The sequence below is a fragment of the Triturus cristatus genome, chromosome 3_2, assembly GCF_964204655.1.
Source record: "Triturus cristatus chromosome 3_2, aTriCri1.1, whole genome shotgun sequence".
Classification (NCBI taxonomy): Eukaryota; Metazoa; Chordata; class Amphibia; order Caudata; family Salamandridae; genus Triturus; species Triturus cristatus.
Genome location: NC_140584.1, coordinates 885,566,059 through 885,585,820, shown reverse-complemented (window position 1 = coordinate 885,585,820; position 19,762 = coordinate 885,566,059). Strand labels below are relative to the sequence as shown.

The following is a 19,762-nucleotide window of genomic DNA, read 5'->3' as shown; positions in this document are numbered from 1 at the left end:
CCACAAAGCACTACTAATATTGCTCCTTTTGTTTTGTTGAGAAGGAGAAAACCTATTTCAGCTCTTAGTCCAACATGGTTATTGGATAAAGTTGAACAATCTCACAATATCGATTTACAAAGTGTACGGGAACATGTCAAAGAAAAACAGGATGTGTATAAACGTAATTATGACAAAAGAATGCATGTGAAAGAAGTTGTTCTTAATATTGGTTATTGGGTTTTAATCAAAAACCCTATTAGAATCGGTAAAGGACGTTCAAAGTTTTCAGAACCAGTGAAAGTTTTGAAAATAACTAGAATGGCAGTCTTATTACAGAATAAAGGATGGTGGAATAGAAATGCTTTAGTCAAGGTGACCGGTGAACAAGCTAAGATAATTCTACAAAGAGTTAGTTCTACAAGAGAGAAAGAAAGAAGTGATTGGTTCGACCTTGATACTTTGACTCATTCAGCTTGCCATGAAAGGTTGCAAACTGGTGGGGTAAGCTCTTCTGGTACTAACTTGGACAGAGGCGATATTCCTACTACCATAAATCCTGCAACACATTCAAATGTTATTTCTGGAGGTGATGGAGACAACTTGACTAGGTGTAGTTCTAGAGTAAGATCAGCTTCCATTCACTCCAGAGATTTTGTGTATTATTAATCTATTTTCTGTTTATTAAAAAAAGCGGGGTTTAATATGTGGTAATGTATTATAGCTTATAAGTGTATTCCTTTAAGCCATTAGGTCATAGGTAGAATGTAGAATGTTTAAGTTTGGTGCATTGGATTCTCTGGCCCATTGAATGTTCTGCTGTTGTAGCTGGAGGTCGTGGGTCTTATGTATGGAATAAACCTAACTTGACTTTTCTCCACTTCATCTGGATTTTGTTATTTACATCCATACTACAACAGCTACTTTGAGGAGCCACATAAGATCAATTACCACATTAGTACATTCTCAACGAATGTTCTAAAAATCGCTAGCACAAATAATCAGGTATTTCTTTATTTCTTGAATACAAAAAAATCCATCAAAAGTAATCTACAATGTAACCACAAATCCGTCTTTCTAACTTTGTAAAAGAAGAAAAATAAGTCTGCAGTCGGTGATCCAGACAGGAGATGTGCGAGACGGAGTCTTTCTGCCGGGCTGTATTTCATGGAGGGGCAGCACTGCTACAAGCTGGCACCAGGGAGTGAGGTATGGCACCAGGGGGCATTCAGGGGTGAAGAACAGCGCTGGTTAGAGGATGGCACTGGGGTGTCCAGGGGCAATGAACAGCGCTGGTTAGGGGGTACAGCACCAAGGGGGTAAATACAGGGCAGGGGCATCACTGCAGGTGACTCTCAGAGGGGGAAGGCTATATGGACTCATCCAAGAGGGTATGTAGCGCCTCCGCTTGTTTATATTTGCATCACGCTTTCACTTTAGCGCAATGCAAAAGTAAATACGTGACCGCCCCGAAAATTGAAAAGCACAGAATGCCAGGCCACATTCTTCACTGTCTCCGCCGTTTACGCTACAGATCTTCCCTCATTTGCTGATGACTTTGGCAGAGCTAATTTTGTCAGCAGTCAGTCTGCAGTGTGTTAATGCAGCACCTCGACAAAAATGTTCCCTCTGTTTGCATAAATCACATTGCTTTGACACCCGGACAAATAGCGTGGCCAAATAGCGTGGCCTAGAACAATGCAGCCAGCGCCACCGACTCCGTTGCTCCAAACTGCACGATGTATCATTTAGCCCAGAGTGATAATGAGATACCGAATACACTGGGAGCTGTTGATAGAAGGACTCTTAGCGCCCTGCAACCGGAGAATCAATGCGGTTTCTCATCTATAATGCGGTTTCTTAGCTATAAAGTCAAGAAAATAATAGCTTTCGAGTGAATGGTGGAAGGGAAACAGGACACAACGTGAAGAGACGCAACGTGCCTGCGCTGCAACGCTAGGCGAGTGGGCGGTGATAGCTTTCGAGTGAATGGTGGAAGGGAAACAGGACACACCGTGAAGAGACGTAGCGCGCATGCGCTGCAACGCTAGGTGCGTGGGTGGGGCCTAAGGGAGACAGGGCGGTCACCAATCCCACTTCCAAAGAAACCAGACAGAAAACCAACAACTATAGATCTCGCAAGCGAGCAGCCATGCGCTGCAACGCAGGCGAGACCTAAAAAAGGAAACAACTCTACCCAAGAACGCAGTCTACCTCACAGTAAGTATTTACTGACTACATATTTCTCAGTTTCTGTAAAATGCTTCGTGTCGACAACTGTTCTATTCATTGCATTCTGATTGGAAGATACAAGCATAAAGTGCAATCATTGGTGGTTGCCATGGCTTCTGGTGTAAAGAGCTGTTCTTTTCATGTGTTGGTTGATGTAAACTAAAAACAAATACATTGTTGTAATTTAAACGTGAACAGCAGCAAAGTGACATGTTGGGTGCTATAGAAAAAAACGAAATCAGAACGAAAGTAGAATTTTATAATGCATGCAATATTCTCTTCACTGAATAACTATATGAGCAAATTAAAAAATAGTGTTTACCTGTGTTCAATAACTCTGACACGAGATGGAGGGATTCCTAGAACACCACAGCTGTGCAAAAGCTCTTCTTTACGTGTCTCCCCTTGATTGTAGTAATTTCCTATTAATAACACAAGGTTTATCAATACTGGCATTACATATCCGGTCTCTGATGTTTCACTATGAGCCACTCTTGAAATCAGTTGAACCATTGAAGGTTCAAAACACACAATGACCAAGGATAATAAATATACTTTGAAAGACTACATTAGAGAGCGCTCATTACAAGATAAGTATGAAAGACAAATGGTGGAGCGTACTTGGATAACTGTTGGTCACAATAAGATAACTGGTTGGGATTTCTCAGTCCAACATCTATTTTGTCAGTAATGTTTAAATATGCAGTTAAACAAGAATGTCAGGGGGATATTGGGGAAATATTGGGAAAGCTTACACCATCGCTTTGAGTCATAGGGGGACAATATGGTTTTGTAAGAGGGTAACACATTGAGAAGAATATGCTTTTTTATAAGGACAAAGAAAAATAAAGAAAATATTAAAATCGATTTAATTTAGTAATTATGATTAACATTGAGGTGTATGTTGGAAAATGGTATGGGTTTGTTGAGAATTCTGTTCTCTAGACCTCTTCTAGTCAGTGAAGGAGTGGGATTTTATTGTGTTACAGGTGACTCTGCCTGCTTTTCAGATAAACAAGTCTGTAGTGGTTCCCATATGCCTTGCAGTCTTGAGAAGGGCACAAAGTAGCAAAGACTTCACTCATCATTTTGAACTAAGTCAGAGCCAATTTCAAGTCTTAGGCAAAGGCTCTCTGTCCCATCGAAAAGCCAACCATTGCTGTGTGATTTAGTACAACCAGAGAAGCTGTTTTCTAAATCTCTTTGATACTTCTTTTACATAGCCCAGAAGACCCATCAAGGTGGAGTTGTAGGTCTAAATTTAGTATCCCTGATACACTGAGGTAGATGGAATTTTTTTTTATTGTTTCAAGTTATTAAAAACCGTCACAATATAAAAACCACAAACACAATAAAAGAATTCACAGTTTAATCGTTTAATTAATATAGCAGTATGCGACTCTTTTAGTGCAATGCTAATCATACATATAAAAAAGATCTGTCAAGAATAAAAACCAGCTCCACAACTCGTGAAAGGTATGAACTGCCCCCCCACCCCCCCCTCCCTCCCCGTCCCAAAAACTGTAGTATCCACTGAGACAGTTACTATTACTAGGTTGGACAAGCAAGCCTATCCTGCAACTTCTATAATATTTTATCAAATCACCAGGGAAAACCCACTAAACAAATTCAATACCTAAAATACCATATACTCCCTGGCCCATTAGACTACATGAAGAAAAAAACAATAGTGCACTCTCAGCGACAATACAACATTAATTATCACAAGTTCACAGTTATCACAGTTCCACAATCACCTAAAACATAAAAATACTGTCTGCAAGTGTCAATCCTAATCACAGAAAGGCTAGCATTAAAACCCTATATAAATAAATATAGGGGAAGTGATAAAAGCCAAAGCACCCTGCGTAGAACTGCAGACAAATTGAAGTATTTGATGGGGCTGATAATAAAGAGCTCACTGGAGCTAAAAATCATTGTTTTGCTTCTTTAAGGAATTTCACCCATCTGGCCGATAATTGGGGGCTCACACCACTCAGACATGCGAAATAGCTGTGTTGCATTGTGTCACGGGGGCACCACTGGGGGCACGGCTTCTGACACACAACCCGAAGGGATACCTGATTGTTCCTTTACGCCTTGGCCACAGGACTGGTACGGGCCCTTTAACTCCACCAGAGAACCCCTTGGGGAGGAGCCGACTGTCTGCACGTCAGAACACGTCATCCAATCGGAGAGCCCGGGACCTTGTAAAACGAACCCGGAAGAGAAGGAGGACGCGAAAGCCGGAGGAAGTGAGGAGAGCCGAGCGAAGGAGACGGAGCAGGAACGAGTGAGCAGTGGAGAAGGAGAGACGACTGAAGGAGAGTGCGGAGTCCGAGAGACGGCGCCGACGGAGCCAGGAGGCCAACGGATACGCTACTCGCCCCGCCACGTTCCTGGAGGAGCGTGGCTGGGAAAGGTACGTGATCGTATCTTGAGTCTGTCACAAGTACGGGGAGGGACGAAGTGAATAGGACGAAGGAGGTCACGGGAGTACGGGGAGCCTGAGTGTTGAGGATTCTTTTTCTGTGGGTCAACCACGCTCACCCCCTCCAGCCTTCTCTGCCTACGTTCACCTCCTTACCTCACCTGAGTTATAAGAGTTACAAGAGTTGGTGGTAGTCCCGGTGATCCCTCACAACCCTTTCCCCCCTCAAAGCGCCCTTGGTCCCTGCAACCCTACTCACCTTTGTGTCCCTCTGTATCTCTTCCCTGGGTCACGGACGGAGGAGGAGACGGTCCCTACGGCAGAACCGGACGGAGAGAAGATCCCTACAGAGGAACCCTTAAACTGGACACTGACCCCTGGAGCAACAGACCTCATCCAGAACGTTAAACAAAGGACGCTTATTGAGCCAATAAAATCCGATTCTTTACCTCATCAGTGAGTCCCTGTGTTGGTATACTAGGTGAACCACCTCCCCCACCACATCGGCCCTCACACATTGTCTTATGCCAAACTTACAAAACAGGAGTTACAGCCAAAAGCATCTTTTTTATGTTTTAATTGGGAAGACACATATAATGTGGGTGAGACTTTCCTTTTTAAAGTTACGTAGGTGGCACTCCTGTTCTGTAGACCCTGTTATTCTTCCAAATTTGTAAGGTTTTAGAGAAAATTAGACCGCATCTTTGCCTCAACAGCTCTTTTTTAACTGTCAGTTTCATGTGGAATGCTAAATATGCAATTTCCCCGGCTCTTGCTATAATGAGTCACAAACTGGCATGCGCTTTGAGACAGTTCTTGAATGTCCTTGCTCCTTGATTGTATCCTCATCGTTTTTAACTGCAGTTTTGCAGAGAGCTTTGAGGTTAAGTTAAGGGCTGAGATGTTAGGCTCCTTCAGGGCTACCATTGCATCCCTCAATTAGGGCTCCATGTTAGAGCTTTGTCCAAGATGCCTCGCCTGATCCTTTCCTTTAACGACCCTGGTGGCGCCATGCTAAACTTCCTGTTAATCCCAAGAATCACGCCTTTAGTATTGTTTGCTTAAAAAGACCGAATTCCAGCTGTAGCTGTGAAAATGGTGTGGCATCAGAGAGGTTAAAAAGACATATGTAGCAACTTAATTGCGCTTTATTCCACAAACCCGAGATATGGTCTTTAAAAATCAATGTGCCATTCGTGAGTGTTGGCATAAATTTGACATTGATTACTTTACAGATGCTTAAGTCGGGCCCGTTCATCTTAGAGGCCAGATTTTGTAAAACTCATAGTCATTGACAAAGCCAAAACTTGAAGGTGCCCTAGATGTGTGGCATTAAGGCCATGTTATTAAAATAAATGACCAGATATTTTAAGTTAGTAACTTGTTCCATAACCACATTATTCATTGCGAAACTAAATTTGGCCGGATGTTTGAGTCGTAAATCATGATTTTCGTTTCGCTGTAATTAATTTCAAGTTTGTTTTCTGCACAATGACAAGCTAGGGCCACCAGAGATTGTTGCAGTCCCACTGCAGAATTACCAAATAATAAGGTGTTTTCCGCATATTAGAGGCACTGTGTATGGAGGCCTGCATATGTCGGAGGTAATGCACGTACTACTCCCAATGCTTTGTTGATATCAGCCAAATAAAGGTTAAACTGTAGTGGAGCAAGGACGCAGCCTTCTTTTACTCTGGTGATGGTCTTAATTCTATGGGTAGTAACTCTACTGGATGTGACTACTACCCAAGTATCCATATATATACTTCTGATGGCACTTAAAAGATCTTCCGTGATGCCCCAGCTCAATTAGCTTCTGCCACAGTCTCCCTCCATCCACTCTATCAAATTAGGTTTTGAAATCTATTGAGGCAACATACAACGATGGAATCTATTTGCTATTTTGATCAATGAAGAGAGTATCATCAGATTGTCTTTGGTACCATGTCTATGCCTAAAGCCTGGTTGGGCGATAGGAATAAGGGCCTTAGTGATGGACCACTCTTCTAGCTCCTTGTTTAAAATGTTAGCAAAACATTTGCCTTCCACATCCAATAGGGCAATGAGCCGGAAGTTGATTGGGCTATCACACATACACTGAGGAATATTCTCACCCAGAATGCAGCTACACCAGGGCAGTTCTATGCTAAGTGCAAAAACTCTAAATGATAGAAACGTGTCAAATGGAGTTCTATCATTCCGTAGTGAAAATGTCTTTAATTCTATGAATTTGTTGTCAGCAAACAGGTTTCTTGATATAGTCATAATGAGTTTATGGAGTTGCTATGGAGCTTTAGATACGGGTGTCAGTGATGTACAGAGATTTGTGCTATGAATAATGTTATTTATGGTGAGTATAGTTATGTTATTTGGGAACTTATGTAAGCGCACGGTTACCAACAGGTCTCTTGGCACTAGTAAGACTAAGCAGAAAAGGAAAAGAACATAAAGGAAGAAAACCTAATTATAAGCTAGGGGGAACAGCCAGGTTTTCAAGGTCTTCCTGAACCGCATGTAGTCAGTCTCCAGTCTGATAGAGTTAGGCAGTGAGTTCCAAAACTTCGGACCCACCTATTTGTTTCCGTTTAATTCTAGGCACCTCCAAGAGGTTCAGATACTTTGATCTCAAGTTGCACTCAGGCCGGTGCTTTCTAATGCATGAGATCTAGGACCAGTTTCTTGAATGGCTTTGAAAAGTATGCAGCCAGTTTTAAACAACACCCGCTGCTCGGCTGGGAGCCAGTGGAGATCTTTAAGTAGCGGGGTGATGTGACATCTCTTATCCTTGAATCATCTGAAGCCGATGTCTAAGATATAATGGAATGCCAAGATAAAGGGCATTTCCATAGCCTAACTTGGAAAGGATAAGGGCAATCACAATTTGAATGCTGGCCTTTCTACTAAAAAAACGTCTGATCTTGCGCAATTTACGGAGTTGAACAAAGCAAGCAGAGATTACTGCATTGATTTGGGCGCTCATGGATAGGTCGGAGTCTATATAGAGACCCAAACTCTTAACCGATGATTTAGGGGTGGGGGCCAATATGATGGTTTCCAATGAGTGGTTTTATTGCCCGGGATGATTATTTCCGTTTTTTCCGAGTTCAATTTAAGTTGGCTCTTATCCATCCAAGTTTTTACATACATCATAGAATTCCCGATGAAATCTTTGCATTCGGGGGAGTTCTCCAGAGTAAAAATCAGCTGCATGTTGTCAGCATAATTGAAGATTTTTACCCCCCTCTGCCGAAGACTCAGGATAAGAGGACGTATGTAAATGTTAAAAAGAATCGGCGACAGGGAGGAGCCCTGTGGAACCCCACAACTCATTTCAACAGTATTGGATTTATAGGGCGACAGCCACACCGATTGTTTACGGTTTCCTAGAAAGGACCAAACCAGTCCAATGCCGATCCTCCATGACCTGCCGCAGCAATACGATCCAAATCAAATGCAGCGGACAGGTCGAGGAGGATCAAAGCCTGATTGTGATCCATGTCAGCCTGTCCTTTAAGGTCGTCCAGGACAGATAAGATCACAGATTTGGTAGAATGAGCGGGGCGGAAAACTGCCTGATAAATGTTCAAAAACTTTGATTCTTCTAGAAAGGAACTGAGACAGGATGCCACATGAGTTTCCAGTAATTTTGCTGGAAAAAGAAGCAGTGAAATGGGTCGGTGGTTTTCCAACTTATTACCATCTAGGTCTTGTTTTTTTTTAAGTGGAATAACTACCGCTTCCTTAAAGGCTAATGGTACAATTCCCAGCGACAGTGAAAGATTGAGTAGCTCAAGGAAGGTATCGGGAAAAGCCTGAAAAATTGCTTTCTTTATGTTAATTGGGTATTCCTCCTTAGGAGAGCCAGATTTAACCTGTGCAACCAGTTCCAGAAAGTTTTTCCTATCTAACGTAGGAAAGATATCAAGTAAAGAGGGATTGGGAGGGACCTTACTGTCTTCCATATTGTAATTGCTGCAAACAATAGAGGTTTGAATTTTTTTTAATTTTTTCAACAAAAAAAGAGTTCAGATCATTACAGAGTTCCTGGGTGGCTTTGACAGGTGGAGCCACACGACTAGGATTGGAAAGTTCTTTCACAATCCTAAAAATTTCCTTAGAGCTGTTCTCAGATTCAAGTACTCTAGTAGTGAAAAAAAGCTCTTTTAGCCTGCAAAAATCGCTATTTTGTACTCCTTTAGTTTTGCTAAATATTTAGATTTGGCCTCTATGGAGTATAGTTTCCGCCATTTACGTTCAGCCTAGTGTACTTGAAGTTTTAGGGCTCCCAACTCTTTAGTAAACCATTTGGACGCTTCATGTTGCCTAAGGCGAGAGTATTTAGTCTGAAGGGGAGCATGGATGTTGAACGCCGTTCTCTGCCATTCAATAATCTCTCTTTCCCTATTGTCTAGGTCTCCATCAGGAGAAAGCTGCTCAGAGGAAAGAGTATCCAAGAGCACTTTCAAGTCAACCCGGTTCCAGTTTCTAAACGTACTTTTCAAGGAGGATGACTGTTCTAGTGCAGGAAGTTCAGCATACTTTATTGGGGGTTCTCCGTGCCATGATGTTATTGTTTACTGGATTGATAGCAATACAGACTTTTGATATGGTGGAAATCCAATACCAGCAAAAGCACCAATTACCCACTTCGAATTCTACAAATTCATGAAATTAAAAGTAGCGTCTACTGCCCTCCCAATCCAGAATAGTCTCCAAACACGAGCAAGTCAGCTCCATGAATTATAAGAAAATCAGATTAAAAGTGCACTATTGCGTCATTGGGTGGCCATCCTTCCAGCTTTGACCTCTGTTGTTGTTATAAAATTATACTCTATTGGATAATGAATCTTCCAAACCTAGCTCCCTCCTCTTCCTAATCCCCTTACTCTGAGTTGGACCTTTCCCTAGTACTTTATTCTCTGCTTTATCCTTTCTCTAAGTCTCTGTATTTTTTATTTACTTCATCTATTGACAGATCTAGAGGAAAACTATCACAGACAATTTTAAGAGACACAAGGACTTGCATTACAAACACATCATTAATTATAGATATGACGTAATGACTTTGGTTTGTACAATTATGTCTCCTATTTTCTCTTTAAGTTAAAAAGTGAAGTAAAATTATAATCCAACCCCCTGAAAAAAATACAAATATGAATAAGAGGATATGCCCTGTGGGTTTAAACAAAATACATAAAGTCTAAACTTTAGCCTGGCATTGTTTAAAAGAATCAAACCAAAAGAGAAGGGCCGAGGAGGTTTAGAGACCAGCAAGAGTTGGCTCCATAATACTCATAACAAAACATAAACACACACCTGGGTCTGGATAGAGGAATGGAAAGAAGAAAAAGAGTTGGTCTGCCTCGCCGAGGTGGGCTATTCCCTTTAAAGGGCGAATTCCCTCACCCACCAAAGGTGGCATGCTTACTCATTGGGAAGTTCTTCTCACAGTAATGCCTGGTCCCAAAGATAAAGCAAGTATTGTCTAAAAGAAACCAGTTACGTTTTCAAACCTATGGCTATCTTCTCCTAGTAAATTGTTAGGTTGAGGAGTTGAGGGTCTGGCACTTACTCCACTAAGACGTTCGCAAACATGATCTGATAAACTCCAAAGTCTAAGGTTAATTATTTATTTGGAGTTTTGGTAGAGCACTAACAACCACAAAATGCTATCCAATTAAAATGTTTTGCAGCTAATATGTTTTCAATGAAATATTAGTTACAGTGAGTTGAACAACTGGAGAGGTAGTGCAGATGTAATAATTGTAGCCTATTCTCCCAAAGTGGTTCGGCACTGCTTTACCTTCCCCTGCCTCTAAAACATGGCTAAATATCAGACAGCAGAAGTTCTAGTGATGTGCATTTTCGCTTTGACAAACAGCAAAGCCGTATCTTTTCCCACCCCAAGCACAGATCATATCTACTCAACCTTTCCACCACAGCTCCTCTGATGAGGGGTTTGGTACATTATAATATAGACTCCTCTCAACAAAAATACACCAGGTTTGATGAGCAAGAAAGTTAAATTTAGAAATACAAATAAATCAATGGCTTCCACATAATATGCCACGCTGGAGTATGCATTATGTTCCTGTAGAAAAGCCATATATGCATCCTCTGAAGAAATCATTTTTTGACTATGAGAGAGTAAACCTCAGAAACACACCTGTTGCAACTAACTCAACTAAGTACTATATTGGTGGTAAACCAATGGTGCTCCTGCTTCTCCTTCACATCTCTGACAAAGTGTTTCCACTTGTAATGCTACACCTGGTTGTTACCTGCTCAACTTTCAAAATAATATACTACGTGCCAATCTAGGGACTTCCCGTGAGCAGTACTTTTGCTGCATTGGAACCAAAGCTGCATAACTTGTTCTGTATATATTGTTTCCTCTTAATGGCTGAATCAGAAGACTGCTTGTTTCCTAAAAAAGTATTAAAAAACGTGTTGCACCCATCTTGCAACAAAAACCTTAATCTTGAGCACCAACACTCACCTAAGGAATAGCAGATCTAGGTGCCATAAAATCAATCTAGAGATGGTGTTGAAAGTGTAAAAGAGTACCAACAGGATGGGAAGCGGATACTGGCCTTAGAAAACTCTTCATGTTTGCTCCCCTCAATCCCAATGATCGCCAACTCTACTTGAAAGACACCTCTGCTTCAGAAATCCAATGCCTCAAACACTGCTTGCGCATCATAAAGACCTGGATGTACCATGCCCCCTTGAAGCTCAACCCAACCAAGACATAATTCCTGCTATTTGCCAAGAACAACTAACAAGATATAGAACAAACCTAACTCAATTATGTGAACGCTTACAACTTCAACTTTCACTGAATGCCAAATCTCTTGGATTCACCCTGGATCCCAATCTCACCCTCAAGCAACACATTGCAAAACAAAAACAAGTACGAGATTTCTCTTCTAAAGAAACTAAATCTGTTTTTTTCAGAAAGCAACTTCAGAAATGATGTTCATGCTGTGGTACTCTTGCATCTGGATTGTAGCATTTCCTTAATTCATGGCCTCCCAAACTCCACATTAGCACTACTTAGAGGCATTATGCATGCTATAGCATAACCCATCATGGTCCTGGAGAAATATGATCACATCACCCTCAACCTGATGAAACTCCATTGGCTCCCCTTGATGGCCCACACCAGCTTCAAATCCAGCTGCATCATTTACAAAGCCATCACGAACACCACTGCTCCTTATCTTGCAGACCAGCTTACCATCTCTGGTGGTTCTTGGCACACCAGAAGGCAGGATACCATCAGACTGCAGACTAATAAGTGTGAAAAAACAAGACAAAAGGCCATTTCCAAACAGGCACCTAAGATCTGGAACAACATCCCTGTATCCACCAGGACTGCCCCCAATGCTGCTCCAATTTAGGAAAGAGTTGGAGACGTTGGAGACTCACCTCTTTAAGGAACACTACATCACAATGCATTACCCATCCACAACCCAGCATCCTCTCCTAATATTTGTTGACTTTATGATTGTTTTTCGACTATATACGGTGCTCTGCTGCCTTGGGGCTAGGTTTATACTATAGAAATACCATATACATGCATACAGGCATGTGGCTCAACAAGGTATCTACATCCAGGCAGGGGTCTGCTAATGTCTAGAGGTGTGGGAGCACACTTTTCCACAATTACAAGGCAACAAACGATACAAAACCCAAGGACATTCCTTTGGCTGGCACTTTTATGAAAAAATCAAAGAAAACATGTCAGAAGAGATAATTGGGCCTTCACCTAACAAAAACCTATAAGAATCAGAGCCACACAAAAAAAACAGACCTGCAAAGATCTTCATTGTATGAAAGAAAAAAAAGAAATGTACAAGATTAAAATAGCGACCTTTGTTCCTGGCAACCAATCCTATTTTCAGTGGCATTACCGTCAATCACAATGCTTGCCAGCTATACTGTGAATTAAAACAATAACTATGTTAACGTGGAATACATGACAAAATTCTGTTTCAACAAGGGACATATTCTGCCTGTGTTGAGTTTAATTTTGGAGTTGGGGTTTCCTCTGGTAGTTGATCTTATTTTTTTCAACGGTTTTAATGTATTCTTAGTGTAATATATTCTTTGGCACAGTTTGGCATTCTCGAACACTGCTGAGCTTATTCTCTTGTACTATGATAGGCGTTTGCTGAGGTACAATATGGTCTATTATGATACATACATCTGATCGTTCATTTTGGGTATTATGTGAGACAGTGAAGGCGGTGTAGTTCCACACAGGGAGTGCAATATTCCACAGCAATACTCTACCAGAAATTAGTTATACAAGGTCAGTAAAGATACAGTTGCACATCCTCATTACCGACTTTGAGGTCAGAATATTTGCTGAAATAGGTCTCGAGTGTTCTGGAAACTAAGAAATACACAAGTTGTCCAAGTGACATGAAAGAGGTGCATCGGCACACATTGGGCATCTAGTAAAATTGCCAAATATATCACAATTCCTTCAAGGTCTACCCTAGAGACAGCTTGAACTGTCTTGATAGCCTTATGTAATGTGCTGGTTGTGAATTCACTGACTCGTTTTTAATCTCACTTTTTCAGTGCGTTTGCGGTCAAGAATAAATCTATGTTTAGGCCCATTATTAACTTTTTTGTTATGATTCCAGCATGGATGACTTGTTTTTTAACTTATCCCGTCAAGTTTCCAATGTATACATATTTACAGTTTTGATCTAATGTCTTAGGCAACATCTTTATTTCGAAGCAACACCTTTGGGGTTTGTTTACAAACATGTTGGTACACGGATATGCTGTACTTGTCACGTGAAGGAAAAATGACTGATGAAGATCACTGATGTACTCAAGTCTAAAGTAGATTTTATGGGTTGCATCTTGGTATTCGAGTGGAATTCAGGGCGCAGGGGAAATGTTAGCATCACTTTGTTCATGTCCAGCCACATGCTTCTGTTTTATGTAAATTATTTTCAGAAATTCTTGTTGCGCAGATGTGGTGAAAAGTGCCTTAGTTTTTATAAACATGACACACACAAAAATACAATCAAGACTCCAGGTAAGGTTGACTGGCATACCTGAGGAAAAGCACAGCACCGAAACCAAGTAGCGTAACTTCACCAAACTTATGACGGTTGGTGCAAAGAACATGCATTCATCATCGGGGTGAGCTAGCAGGAGCAATATATGCCTAGGCCCTTCAGGAAAGGGAGGACTTGGACTCATTTGGCATGGGACATGCCCTCTGGGCCTTTCAGCATTTTGGGCGTAGGACGTCTCTGGTCCTGGGGTACACAGCCTCTCTGGGCTCCTCTGGTAGATGGCATAGGTGGGGAAACTACAGCTGCCTCTGCATGGGTCTCTCTGCTTTTCGTGCACTCCGTGACTCCTGGATCTTCCACATCCTTCTGGGTCAGGGACCCCGACTGTGTGCCGAGAGGTGCCACTGGGCGTCTCCGAACGGGGGGCATTAGGAGGCGTATTAAAGTACTCCGAGTTGAAGGATGGGGAGTTTTCTGGATGTTTCTGGCAGGGGGCACCGGGCCTCTCATGGCACTTAGTATGGGAGAGCTCGGTTTTCCCTGGATTCTCTGGGGAGATACAAGGGCCCTCCTTGTTTTCCCCGAAAGGGATAGAGTTTCGATTATACTTCGAGTAGGGGATGCCCGAAGTCTCAAGCCCCACCTTGAAGGGGATACAGGGCATTTCAAGGCTCTCCTGGTGGGTGACACCGGGCCCCTGCGGGGTATCCTGGCAGGGGATACTGGACCTCTCAGACCTCTCCGGGCTGGAGACACCAAGACTTTCGGAGTTTTCCTCGTAGGGGACACTCGCCTGTGGAACGTCTGGCTTCCAGCGGAAGGGTACATAGGTGTCTTCCGGACAGGGGAAATTGTGGCTCTCAAGGCTCTTCTGGGAGAAGGGACTGGTCCTCTTAAGGCATTCCGGGCCGGGGACGTGGGGCCTCTCCGACGTGGGGACACCGAGCAGCTTCGGAAACCCTGGACAGGGGAGGCACACATCCTTAGAGAAGGTGGCAGCGGGCCCTGTTGTAAAGGAGATGCCAAGCACTTTGGGATCGACGGCAGGCAGTGTCTTGGGACAGTCCTTTTCTGTGATCTGAACGCCTGCATTTTCGGGGCAGACTACGTATGCGGGTTTGGGTAAAGTTGGTTCAATAAGTCTCTCAGTGCCAAGGGCACGGGACTCTTCAGTGACAGGACAACGGCAACTGGGCCTTTTAATGTCAAGGGGCCTCTCTGTGGAGGAACAACCGTCACAACGCCTCGCAAGAGAGGGCTCAGCGAGTGTCGCAGGGATGTAGCAGGGGCCGAGTGTCTCCTCAGTAGGGATGCATACGTGTCTGAGCTGCTCAGTAGCTGAGCAAAAATGTAAGGACCTATCGTTGGTAGGACAAGGAGTCCTACAGGAGATATAAAGGGGCCCCCCAGTGACTGCCGGGGTGCAACTAAATCTCCCTGAGTCAAGGAGGCGGGAACTACTCTTAGCAGCAGGCTGATAGGGACGCTTGGTGTGTGAGGAGGGGGCGCACGGACTTTCTATGGTAACACAGGGACCGGGGATGTCCCTACGGGAGCGGTCACAGGGCCTCTCAGATGAAGGCTCTCTTGATCCAGCGCAGCAGGGTTTCTCCGTATTGCCACTTATTTCAGGGAGCCTCTCAGTTAAAGTGGAGCAAAGACCCCCAGCTCTCAACCCCTTAGTTCGCCAGTAAACGACTTTGACCCAAAGGCAATAGAGAGTTAAAGCAATAAGCAGCGTCCAGGTCAACGCACAGAGCATCCCGAGGAGTTCTACGGAAGTATAGCGGAAGGGACAAGCTGTTCCGGGCGGAAATAGCGAGCTGAGAAAAAGGTTCCGGCGTCAGAGAAAAGGGTTCCGGTCGCAGTTCACCTCCAGCGAGTCTTCTTGTAGAATCAGCCCAGAGAGCATGGGTAAAGTATGTCAAAATATTCTTTCTCCCTTCTGGAATGTCTGACAAACTCGACTGATTGAATTGAATTGTATGTAGTCTGTCGTATACCTGCTACATTAGATTTTTTTTTTAGCCCTTCCTCTCTTTCAAGTGATTGGGGTGTGATTTGTTTTCCGTGCGGACCGCTATAGTGGTGCTGGCGTTCCTGACAGGAGTGTACACATCACTTCGTTTTTTTTAGCATTAGCACGCAGCTAGCTATCTCACTGGACATAAACAGGATCAATATATTTTAGCTATTAGAGCTCGTTTACATTTCGTGGCCTAGTCTCTAACGTTTTTACGGGCAAAAGGAGCATTGTGTATCTTCCTGTTAGGACTTGAGCAACACTCCCTCCATGTACTGCTCTGCTCCAGTGGGCGGTGCCTGATAACTCCGCGCGCACCAGACATAGAGAAAAGTGTCTGCGAGTCCCCATGCGACTGCCTTTGGCGGACGCAGAGGGCGGAGCATGATTCGAGAAGAATCATAGAGTTAAGAGTAGGCGGCAGCGAGATAGATTGTCTCCACAGGAGGAGCTGCAGGGGAATATTGAGTAAGATGGCGGCAAGAGACCAGGGCCCTGAGTGATAGCCTGAGGGGGGCCTGTAGGTGAGTCACATTGAGTACGAGAGGGGGGCGTGAAAGGACATTGCATATATCTCTGGGGTGTTAGAATCCCAGTAAACGCCGGGAGCTGGAAACAGTACATAATAATAAAGTAGACGTGCTGTTTGTTTGGGTTTATGTTTTCAAGGTGGCGCGGGTAGGGGGGGGATCAGTTTGTCTGGTTCCGTTCTATGTTTTTGTATAGTTGTTAAAGGTGGTCGTATCTATATTTCATAGGGTGTTGTCAGAAGTAGTATATATGTTCATTGTTTTGCTGATGGAGGGGATCATCTCCTATTACCATTGAATACTACTGGGTGAGATTGAGCCTAGAGGTCTAGATTATCTGTAAACTAATATGCAGGTTGGAGATGGATTCTCTGTCGTTGGGGTGCTAGTAATGTGGAGTGAGTCTTGTATCTTTTCCTTGCGGGTTTCTTGTGTGTGGTTCTGTATTCTTCTCGACTGCTGTTGCAGGTGAGCATAAACTATATCTCACCCTCGTATCCTGGCAAGTGGAGGTGATCGGCATCCTTTTGAACTAATGGGGGGCCCATCTGTGAATATCTGATGTTCTATCGTGGTCGCATTGTTTCACCTCTGGTTGCTAATGACGTATCATTTTTGTATTCATAGATTATCTTTTTGGGGGTGCGCGGTAGATAGGTGGTCGTTTGTTAATTTTGCTTTGTTGTGGGGGTACTGAGAACAGTTGGTGTATCGCTTATGGTGCGTGTGGATCATGAAATGTACACCCTTGGCTTATTCCTTTTTGTTATATGTATTGTAAACAACTTTAAATAGGTTCTAAGTGTATATATTGGGGCAAAATACAGGGTATTGCATCTGCGTTCACTCGCACCAGGTTAATTGGGAGCCATCCAGTTAAGTTAATTATTTTTTAATTTTTAACAAAATGCTCCGATCGTGTAAAGTATATAGCAAGAACATTAATACAATCTTTGGAAGTAAAACGAATAGCTATAAATCAGACTGTAATACACTTGTTCTCCTCAAAAATCACAAACATCTAAAATTTACATTTTACTAATGTTTAAAGCAAACAGTTTTCTGGATTTAGCTAGTCTTCCCAGAATCGTTTTTGCACGTCCAATTAGCTTTTCTTATTGCGCCGCTAAATAGTGTCGTAAGTGGCCGACGTAGTAGTATTGGGTGTTTTTGAAATTGTATTTAAGTTAACTATTGCATTGTGATCGAATTTTATGGCCTTTAGCGTTGTTTTGTCAGCGGTCTTGTCATTCAGACATATCTCCGTCAGAAACGACACTGTTGGAGACCATAGCTAATGAATGAGATTGTGTTGTTAGCTCCCTAAACTCCTAGTAACACTTTTAAGTGCCGTGACGTCACACGTTGCAGTCGTTCGATAGTTGTTAGATGAATAACAATAGAGCGGGAAACACTTTCCTTGGTGCTGTGTGCAACTTGAAGGTCTCTCGTTGTTCGAATCAAGCAGGGCTGGCTCGACTTTCAGCCTTCATATGTTGACAAATCGAATACCTTTTCGTTGGATAATGTATATAACTGTACACACTATCCAGCGTCAAAATGCGGTTTCAGTTGCTAAATGAATGCTTGAGTATTATGGTAGATTCTAATATCGTTTCATTTAACGTGTAGTCATTGCATGTCAGAGCATATGGCATGGTGTCATATTTTCATAAGACTGTATTGATAGCGTCGCCGCTTGGATCCAGTGTTTTACACCCATTTTTAGGGTTGGCAAGCAAAATCACGATTGCTTAAATTTGTCCACGAGTATAGCGCACATGCTATGATCTAATGGTGGCTACATGGGGTATATAAATATTTAAAAATGGCGATCCTAAGTATGAATTATTTCCAAAGTGGTGGCTAATCCACAAATTCTGGCCTGCATTCATCCCTAGTGTAATCATTCTTGGGTTCCCCTAATTTAAGTTTGTATGTGATGCGGAAAGAGCAGTATTGCTCATCATAGAAATGCCTGAAAGGTAACATTTCACCTAACTGGTAATACTTTCCCCTTCCATATGAGTGCATACTTTCTCTTAAAACATAATGCGAACAGCAGTGTCATCCTAACCCAGGGATCTCCAACCTTTTCTTTTAATAAAAGCTACTTGTGTTAAGTGAAAATCCTCCTCGGCCACTAATAAGAGAAGTAATGGTGACCACCTAAGACAGGATTACATTAGTGACCACCATGTGCAAGATTATCAGCAGTGATCACCTCAGTGCATCAGACATGGCTGCGAGCACTAATGTAAAAAAATACTTTGTCAATGTGGAATGCCTCCACATGGGTTACTCATAACGATCATAGCTGCAATGTCCCCAGTACCAAGTTGATAAAGTACTCGGTATCCTCAACACCGTTTGAGTTTTATTACTCAAATATCCGCTTTAAATATATTTTGGAAATGTAAAGATTTTTTTTGCCAGACATCAATGTATGAATTCTTAAAATGCACACTTTTCATCAATTTTGGTACACATATATTAATTTAACCAAGCAAAAGCTTCCAATTTAATTCACTGGACTGCACACATGAGGCTTATTTACAGGTAGCAGGAGAGCTACCAGTAGGAGTAGCTCACAAAGTACTGGTTGGAGAAGCCTGTCCTACACCAAGCATTCCTGAACGAATAGTGCAGGGTCCTGGGTGATAGTGCGCTTTACAAATAAACATTAAGCACAAAACAATGTTCACAAGGAACTCATTTTCTTAGTAAATTAGTTTTTGCAAGCAAATAAGAGGATACCAGATGAAACCCCATGGTCAATAAGGCATCACAATAATATACTAGATTTATATGTAAAAGACCCATTGAACAGATATTGCATAGTTCTCACTTCAGCCGAAATGGGTGTAATTTATTATGCAAACCAGTATTTGAAATACAAAAGATCATAATATTATTCTGTATTTGTGTATTTATAAGTCAACGACGTTTCGACCCTCTCGCAGAGGGGGTTCTCTTCAGGACAGCGATTCTGGGGACGAGCAACACGATGAGGGTGCCCGAATGTGGAAGTCAAGTCAAGTCAAGCCAAAACCACTTTATTCGATTAATTAAAATCATAAAAGTATACTACACGATTAAATACATAAAATCTTGCGATTCACAAATCTACAATTAAAAACAATTCCTAATGAAATTTCATAATGGACCATAATCAACGTGAAATCTTAATACAGGATCAAATTCCATATATCAAATAGGCTCCACATCCTGTATGGGTTTTAGTCTGACCCTCCTTTCTCTAACAGCTGCCACCAAGAAGCTAGCAACACAGAACATAATTAGTGGACATTCAAGCATGCTTAGGAACAATAGAGCTGGCTTATACTGTGTAAAGTTCCTACTCTTTAACAAAGGAATAATATACCTCTTCCTGGCATGTTTAAAAAAGGAGCAAAATAGCATAAAGTGCGTAGTGTCTTGTGGAGAAATATCATCGCACTTGCAAGGGGCGACATCTTCAGGCCTATTCCAACCAGCCACATCCCAAAGAACTATGTGTATT

General features: G+C 42.5%; 2 protein-coding genes across 33 annotated transcripts in view; one reads left to right on the top strand and one right to left on the bottom strand.

Annotated features, from left to right (window-relative positions):
* PIGL (phosphatidylinositol glycan anchor biosynthesis class L) overlaps positions 1-15,534 on the bottom strand; it is a 383,453-nt gene extending 367,919 nt beyond the window's left edge. For both annotated transcript variants that reach the window (XM_085649301.1, XM_085649302.1), the window contains exons 1-2: positions 13,723-15,534; positions 2,534-2,633 (exon numbers count right to left, since the gene is read on the bottom strand). In XM_085649301.1, coding sequence (XP_085505427.1) covers positions 2,534-2,633; positions 13,723-15,448 — 1,826 coding nt within the window. In that variant the 5' untranslated portion in view covers positions 15,449-15,534. The remainder of the gene's footprint in view (positions 1-2,533; positions 2,634-13,722) is intronic.
* NCOR1 (nuclear receptor corepressor 1) overlaps positions 15,519-19,762 on the top strand; it is a 1,832,391-nt gene continuing 1,828,147 nt past the window's right edge. For 30 of the 31 annotated variants that reach the window (XM_085649293.1, XM_085649281.1, XM_085649279.1 and 27 more), the window contains exon 1: positions 16,153-16,233. The gene's annotated coding sequence lies outside the window, so the exon portion shown is untranslated. Of the gene's footprint in view, positions 15,606-16,152; positions 16,234-19,762 lie in introns of those variants that run through there. The other variant, XM_085649294.1, reaches the window with a different exon arrangement.